This window comes from Durio zibethinus, chromosome 14 (assembly GCF_047325235.1).
Source record: "Durio zibethinus cultivar Kanyao isolate XHJ-2024 chromosome 14, ASM4732523v1, whole genome shotgun sequence".
In the NCBI taxonomy this organism is placed as follows: domain Eukaryota; kingdom Viridiplantae; phylum Streptophyta; class Magnoliopsida; order Malvales; family Malvaceae; genus Durio; species Durio zibethinus.
The window spans coordinates 3,395,352-3,404,058 of record NC_143175.1 but is presented as its reverse complement, the minus strand read 5'-3'; the positions used below and the strand labels follow the sequence as shown (position 1 = coordinate 3,404,058).

At 28.8% G+C, this 8,707-nt stretch overlaps 1 protein-coding gene across 1 annotated transcript; it reads left to right on the top strand.

The window, feature by feature from the left end:
* The first annotated feature begins 2,097 nt into the window (after positions 1-2,097).
* On the top strand, positions 2,098-3,645 carry LOC111294429 (transcription factor MYB60-like). The gene is made up of 3 exons (XM_022887722.2): positions 2,098-2,311; positions 2,480-2,609; positions 2,734-3,645. Exons 1-3 carry the CDS (start codon positions 2,179-2,181, stop codon positions 3,452-3,454), a joined length of 984 nt encoding a protein of 327 aa, XP_022743457.1. The 5' UTR covers positions 2,098-2,178; the 3' UTR covers positions 3,455-3,645.
* The last annotated feature ends 5,062 nt before the right edge of the window (positions 3,646-8,707 follow it).

The window sequence follows — 8,707 nt, the reverse complement described above, 5'->3', positions numbered from 1 at the left end:
GGTCAAGATTTTATTACACACTTTTTTTTCTTCATCTTCTTTATATCTAATTAAATTTGCAGTTCAAGTTCTTCATCAGTCACTTGCTTTCACCCAACTCATTTTTGTCAGTATAATCAAATGCTTACATTAAAGAATTATTTAATGTTAGATTAAAGAAGTTAAGAAGATCAAAGAAGGTATTTTATTTCTGACAATACAAGGCTTTATTATTATCTTTTTTTTTAATAATTGAAAAAAAGGAAAGTCGAAACTCAATACTCTTTCCGAAAAAAAAGATATATATATATATATATATATATAATGTTGACTTAATTGACATCTAAACTCTCTTTCTTTGTTATAAAACGTTCGAATTCGAACCTCAGCTGTGGTCTTTCATTCATGCAAATCTCGAATGCTGTCAATGATATTTTTAAGAGGCACATCTTGTCTTGAAGGTCAGAACAACTTATTTGCCTCATATTGTAATTATATAAAAAAAAAAAAAATTGTCTGGAACATTAATTAATGTTAGAATGTCTATCATTTTATTCCAGTGGTTTTCGAATTCGTCCATTGTAAATATTTCTTCTTCTTCCACAGCTCTCTTCTCCCAAAAGAAGAGTCATTACTTATATATTTGTTTAATGATAAATTAGCACACAGTACAAAGAAAACTAAAGCTTAATTCACTATTTAAGATATAATAACCATTTAGACCAAATCTAAATTGGTTTAAGGTCATGACTTTTAAAATCATATAAGAAATAGGCTACCCCATTTTGTCAATATAAGTGACAAAATCATTGGAAGGAGAGAAAGGGAAAAAAAAAAGAAATACTATATTTTGGAATTTTTTTTGGCAAAAATAGAAAATAGAAGAACCATCAATTAGAAGTAGGTGAATAAATAGAAGTCAATCCTTTGCCTCACGCTTAAAACTCAACAATTAAAACAGTGGGGTTTCTGAAGTCTAATCACATTATTTAGTAGGCTAAAAAAGTAGGGCTACACACAGCTTGGATTTGGGCCAGCTCAGTAGACAAGCAAACCATACAATTTAATTGTGAAAAAGACCAAAAATATTTATTATGAAAAATCATTTAAAAATTTGTCCTTTTGATGTATTTATTTGTTTTAAGACAATGTAAGCTATCAGGAAAAAAAAAAAAGTTGTAAGAAAAATGTCAATGTCTTAATTGTTATAAATAATTGTGGAATTACTCTTTTATAATGTCTCAAATGTTGCAATGAAAAAAATAATAATTTGCAAATGAGTTTTTTTTTTTTTAAATTAAAAATTACAGCAATCCAAGAGAAAGCTAAAAAACAAGGGAAAAAAAGACAAATGAGGAAAAACATGGCAAAGATAAGAAATCTAGAAATAGAATTTAGACAAAGAAAATGATTGATTCATGAGTAGAAGTAACTAGAAAGAATTAATGTTTCAATAGAACATGCATGCATAAGTAGAAAAAAAAAGAAATAGAAATCTTTGACAGAATAATCTACATATGTTGACCTTTGTTACTTTCAAAAAAGTTTTTCATTAATTGAAAAATAATCACCACGAATTAAACCAATATTAAAACTTTATGATATATATATACCGCATTTAAATTATTTGAAAAAAATAAAATTTGAGTTGAATTCTTTAAATAAAAAATATAAATGTAATTACAATTAAATCAAATACATTTAAACGTAAAACTTTTAATACTTCTTAATCTAAAACATCTTAATTTTTTATCAATTTTTTTCTTAAAATGTTCCAAAATTATGTTATTTTTTTCTATTCTAAACACTAAAATTATTTTGTTTAACAAAAACCGTTACTCAATTAAGACTCAATAGCGTGAAGGTCATTGCCTTGATCTATGATGATGAGCTGCTGCTACATGTGAGCCGGAAGGAAAAAGCGTCATTGAGAAGATATATAGTAGGATTCAACTTCCACTTCTGACTTTGGTTATCTTGATTGACCATATTTAAGGTGAAGTTAATAAAAGAGGCTACTGACTCAGCAAGGTAGATCAAATTGTTGTAAAAAAAGTTGTTTCCCTCTTAAAAGATCATCTTCCCCCTTTATATATATACCATTCACATGGTTATTGCACTATTTGAAAGCTCCATAGCTGAAAGCCAAAGAAAAAAAAGAAAGAGAGAGAGAAAAGAAGCCAAGGAGGTTAAACAGCCATGGGAAGACCTCCTTGCTGTGATAAAGTTGGAATCAAGAAAGGTCCATGGACCCCCGAGGAAGACATCATACTTGTCTCTTACATCCAAGAACATGGTCCAGGAAATTGGAGATCAGTGCCCACAAATACTGGTATTACAGCAACAAACAGATCCCACTTTTTGCTCTTTTTTTAGGTTATCTGTATTAGAATTGGACATTTATCAGTTAAATGAAAAATGGGAATTTCATATTTTTCTCTAGTTTTGTTAGAGTACTACTTTTGGCTGATTCAAATCTATTTTTGTTTATATAAAAAAGGGTTGTTGAGATGCAGCAAAAGTTGCAGGCTTAGATGGACAAATTACCTGAGGCCAGGAATCAAGCGAGGGAACTTTACTCCTCATGAAGAAGGGATGATCATTCATTTGCAAGCATTATTGGGTAACAAGTAATTCTCAAACTTCTGCTTTTTCTATTCAACAAATTAAAAAGAAAAGATTCAATACTTTGTTTCCTCTTTCAGTTTTAATGGAGTAGTCTCAGAGTTTCTAAACCTGCAAATTTTTACTCAGATGGGCAGCCATAGCTTCATACCTACCACAAAGAACAGATAATGATATAAAGAACTACTGGAACACCCACTTGAAGAAGAAGCTAAAGAAGTTTCAGTCAGCTTTGGACCACCATATGGCTCAGGACTCTTCAACTACAACAAGTCAATTTGTTTCAAAAAGCTTGAATGAGAGAAGGAGCTTAGATTTTGCTGCTTCAACTACTCTTAAGCTAAAACAAACCTCTTCTACATATGCTTCAAGCACTGAGAATATTTCTCGTCTTCTTGAAGGTTGGATGAAATCATCACCAAAGACTGAAGTAGTAGCCCAGGAAAAAAAAAGGAATCATCAAAACAACAGTTTTGATAACAATGACAGTATTGGTAGTGCTTCAGCTGCTACAAATTCTCTTCAAGGGGGATATAGATCGAAAGCTGAACAAGAAGGTGGAGATTTGATCTCTCATGAAGAGTTTGAGTCAATTTTATCATTTGAGAACATGAACAATGCTGCTGCATGGGACAAATCTACTTGTGATTCTACTTCAAGGGGTACTCGTCAAGATTCTGGAAATCATGACAAGGTCAATGTTGCAATGAACCCAGAAAGGAAGCAAAAACCTGAGAACAATAACAATAATAATCCTCCTCTATCATTTCTTGAGAAGTGGCTTTTGGATGAGAGTTCGGGTCAAGTAGAAGAGATGAATCAGATGATGGAACTCTCCTCAATTTTCTGAGATTTTCATTATCTTTCTTTCTTTTTTCTTTTTTCTTTTGTTCCTTCATTGTTCGTCTCCCTATCTTCATTTCATTTTAAGCTTTATTTAGAAAAAGGAAAACCAAAAAAAAAAAAAAAGAAGGTTTGAATTATTTTCTGTAGGGGTAAGGCTTTCATTTTTCTGAAAAAGTTGGGATCTCTTAGAACAAATGTAATTACCCTTTGGTGTTTCTTTATGAACTCTGAAGTTAGCATTTCTGTTTGTTCTTGTATGAACTTAATTTTAGTTAGAGTAAAATTAATTAATCAGCAGATTGATAAACATTCTAAGCAATTCATTGACTTCCTTTTATGCATCAATATTATGCTATCAAAATCTACAAGATGGTTTCAAATTCAACCAAAAAGAAAACCCAATGGGAAAATGAAATAATATCCAAATAATGGCTATGTATATCTATCGGGGAAAAGATTTATATGAAGTTTTATAAATTAAGTTTATAAAGGTCTTTATTAAAAATGAATAAATAAAAACTAAAATTGAAAATCAAAATTGATAGATGAAAAAATTTCATCATAGAGATCAAGTGTGTAAAATTTGAAAAAAAAAATTAATAAATTTAGATATATCTATTAAATAAATATTTTTAGTAAAAATATTGACAAAATTTTTATAATTGAATAAATACCGATCAAAATTAAATTATAAACAATATTTTCAATAATATTTTTACATTATTGAACTCTATGAATCTATCTATAAGTTTAAATTTTTATTATAATTTTTATTTGCTCATTTCTAATAAAAAACTTTACGAATTTTATTTATAAAACATGCAGTTTGAACGCAATTCTATTCTTTAATATTAACACCATAAACCTTAAGGCTAACTTTATAGTAAATAAATTAAATGGCAGCAACCAATAGTTAAATGGAAAAGAAAGTATACTTTTTTCTCTGTTGTTTGAGTTTGAATTCCTTGGGAGATTTAGAAAGATAATTGAAAGTAAAACTATAAGCCTAGATTTAAAAAAAAAATAAAAATTCTAGAAGCCTAGAAAAGCGACTATAGGCTTAAATATATTCCTACTTTTGCAGCAAGTTAAGTGGATTTTATGCATAGCAGCACAAATTGGGTACAAAATTAATTGAATTTTCATCATCACGAACACTCAAATCTTTTTCTTACAATTGTCTGCAACAATAAGCAAATTTCTTGAAGCAAAGAATAATGTGATTAATGCTAAAAAATATTGACAAGAATAAATGAATAATAACCACATACATAAGGTAAATGGGATTTGTATCACGAAAGTCTTGCATCCAAATAAGGCAAAATGGTTTTCTTTTGGAACATCATGACAAGGAAACATGTGATTTTATTGACCTTTTCGGTATGAGAAAAGCTGAAATATTTCCATTTATCTTCTTTACCATGCAAAAAAAAAATTCATAAGAATTGTGGGAGAAAAATGGTTTGCCTTGCCCTGCTGCTTCCGAGTGGGCATTCACAGATTCCTCACCACCAATCGAAATAAGCCACATGTGGTGCCATCACCCTCTTAAAATTTTTCATCTTGAAGTCTCAAGAGATCATTCAAGGAAAGAAAGTAAGAGAAGAGAAATAAATGAAACGAAATAATTTAAAGGGTTAAAAAGAGATAAAAGGATCTCTAGCATTTTCAGTAAAATGAATGCAACAATAGCAGTATTGCAGCAGGCCTCTCTCCAACCTTATTAGCAGCAGACAACTAAATATTAGCTGCAAGAAATGGCTAAGGGTTCATTTGAGAGTTCAGTTGAAGGTGCGTTTTATGGCTTAAAACCCTTTAATCGAACTCCCAGATGAACCGTAAAACAGCTGAAAGTTAATCCATTTTACACCATGAAAAAATGCATAAAGCTGAATTATTAGATATAAGAACCCTAAAATAGTTTTTCATAAACATCAATCCTGTTTTATGACTATTATTAGTTAAGACAATACAAGGCAGCAAAAATTACATTTAATTATAGTAATAATATTATATAAAACAATTTGTATCAAGTCTAAAAGCCATTTTGTATGCTATAGCTAGAGAAATTAGAATTTTCTTTTTGTTCTTAGTTAAATAAATACCATTGACTAAAGGGCATGTGAAAGGTACTCACAAGTGAAAAAGAGGGACCTTTATTTTTCTTTTGGGGCAGGAAAAATTGAATGAGATATAAGCCTGTGATAAAGGGTGTGTTGCATTCATTTATTTTGAGGAAACGTGGTCTCTCAAATTACTTTGCTTCACTGTCAGGCAAGTTACATATACATACATATGTTTTCTCCCATATATAGGGAAAGCCTATAATTTTGAAGCCTGCATCTTCTGTAATTCTATTGTACATGCTTTTACAAGCATATATTTGCAGTTAACTAGCCATGCATAAACCCTTGTAAAGAAAATTAAATTAAACTGTAAAATGCGTTAGATTGGTAAATTTTGGAATCTCCTTTCAGTTTTTTTTTCCCATGCAAATTCCCTTTTTTTCTTTTTGGGTCTACACGAATATTTTGGGATGGAGGAGGGATTGGCTTGGTTTGAACTCAAATCTTTATTTTTATTATTTTTTTTAAGGTTTCTTTGTCATTAAGCCAAGAAGGTGAAGGCAATACAAGCAATTTCTGCCCCAAATAAATGTGTTGCTTTGTTATCTCAAGACAATTGGTTCCTTTTCCATTAAGTCAAACAAAAATTAATTTTGGTAAGTAGGAAAGTTTGGTGTCTCAAATTTCAGTAAAATCATTTATCAAAATGATTCACCAAAGGTGAGGCAAAAAACATGGTCTCTGAAATTAAGACCATGGACCAACTCATCTGCTTCTTTGAAGAGTCAATTAATGATTAATTAAAAAAAAAGAAAAAGAGAGATGTACTTCCATTCTGTGCTCTCTAATTCTGCAAAGTGCATTTGCATGGCTGCAAAGACAAGACAAACTGAGAAGAACTGTTGTTTTTGTAAGTGATTTTCATACTCAGTTAATCTGACACCAAATCTACACTCGTTTACGTTCAACTGAAGGTCCACAAGGATTTATTTGATAGGTTTTTAATGTCCATCAATTTGTTAGGTTTAGTTCTATCTATGATATTTTTTTGCTTTCATGATCCTTTAACTTGTTAGGTTTGCTCTCTCTATGTAACCCTCACCATAAATATATATATATATATATATTTATAAATAATATCACAAGAAAAATAAACAAATGTTAAAATTCGAATATCAAATTTACTAAAAATCACCTTTTAAAGGTAAATTGAGCTAAAACTTTTAAATTGTTTTAAATCCATCCATTTTTAACATATTATTAGAATATAAATGGAATTTGCCACGTACATATTCATAGAAGCATCAGATGGAAAATTTCATCCTTATATTTTGTCTATTTTCTAAGCGTGTTGAAGAATAAATGAATTGAGAACAAATTTAATATGTGAGTAATTTGCACAATCTTGATTTTTTATTTTTATTTTTTTTGTGTGTGTGGGGTTCAAAAACTAAATTCAAGCCCAAAGGTTTAATGAAAACCCATCATATCACTTCCTAGCATTACTATCATCTCTACCTAACTTTGTTAAGGGTTGCATGTGAGATAAGAGCCACCTCCAATGGTTATGATCCTCATGAATTATAGCCCCCCTTTCTCCATTGGAATATATATGTACTATTGCCCCCCATTTGGGACCACCAAAAAAAAAAAAAAAAAAAACAAAACAAAAGAACAAAAGAAGTTTTAATTTGACAGCAAAGAACATTTATTCATCTTAAAAAAAAAGGGCATTTCACTATAATCACTACAAGGCAGCAGAGAAAATGTGGGGACAGTTTAGCTCTGGTTTATGATTACCCATCAATGAAAAATAATGAATTCGGTCCGTTAAACAAGCACTTGTTAAGATTAGATTAGATAAAATTGTATTTTAAGATTTTGGAATTTAACTTAATTATTTTATTTAATAATTTATGAGATGATATTTAATAAATATAAGATTCAAATCTCAATACTTGTAATCATTTTTTTTTATCTATGAACATTGAGCATTTTTATACAAAAAATTATAATTTTTTTAAAAAATTATTTAATATATCATTTTCACGCATTAATTATATTTTTTTTATAAAACTTTAGGTGTCAAAGTAACATTTTTTGAATTACTTTATTAATAGTAAGAAGTAGATAAGATAAATGAAAATATTAATTAATTAGCTATTATACCAAAAAACCTAGATTAGTCTAGAATAATCCTAGTAATTGCCCCCCAAATCCCCATATGATTCCACTGTTTTGAATGCTAATATAAATTCTGTCCAATCCTAAAAAAAAAAAACATGTTTAGTGTTCTCTCTCCTTCTCTTGGCCAAAAAAATCAACATCTAAGCTATAATGGTCGGAAAATGAAATTGTTACACTAACAAACAAGTCCAACTGCATGAATTGAGAGTACTTTATTGCCTTCAAATTAGGCCAAGTATATGAGTCACAATTAAAAGTGGTAGAGCAAAACACGAAATTTAATTCAATTGATTTATAAAATTATTTTTAAGAGATGATATTTAATATATCTAAAATTTAAATTTTAATATTTTATAATTTTTTTTCTTTTATTCTCAAGTGATAACATACTATATACAAAAAATTAAGCTGATGCGAAGGCAAAATTTCTCATAAGGCAATAGGTAAGAAAAACTCAAAATCTATACAATTTTATAAACAAAGTAATTTAAGTTGTATATATTCCCCAAATTTTATTTGATTTTTTTTTTTTTTGGAAACAATCTTAGAGGTTTATTCTTTTATATTGTTTTGATGTATTTAAAATTTTACTTTTGAAATATTTTTCAAACAAATTTAACCTTAATTAATAAAAGAAAGAAGGCTTCTCTCTTTAAAAATTAGATTTTTTTTTTGTTCAAAAACAAAAATATAAGTTTCAATGATTACAATAACTTCAAAGCTAATTCATCATTAGAATTTTTTTCCCTCATGTGTAACTTAATTAATGTGATTTTATTATCAATTTAAGATACAAAAGGAAAGCGGAGAGGGAGGGGGTAGGGGTTCTTCAATGGAATTTAATTCATAAAGAGAAAAATAATTGCTATAGTAAATGAGTTAATTTATAATTGAGAAAATGTAATATTTTGTTTATGTATTGTGCAAAATTTTTCAATGTCGGATTTGATATATCAGTGCTATATGTGTCTCATGTAAATGTCACGTATGCATTTTAATAAATT

Excerpts from the sequence above, each read along its gene's own strand:
- LOC111294429 (XM_022887722.2), top strand. The coding sequence starts at position 2,179 with ATGGGAAGACCTCCTTGCTGTGATAAAGTTGGAATCAAGAAAGGTCCA. Across the intron at positions 2,312-2,479 it reads ATCAGTGCCCACAAATACTG|GGTTGTTGAGATGCAGCAAA; the intron begins GTATTACAGCAA and ends TATATAAAAAAG. Across the intron at positions 2,610-2,733 it reads CAAGCATTATTGGGTAACAA|ATGGGCAGCCATAGCTTCAT; the intron begins GTAATTCTCAAA and ends ATTTTTACTCAG.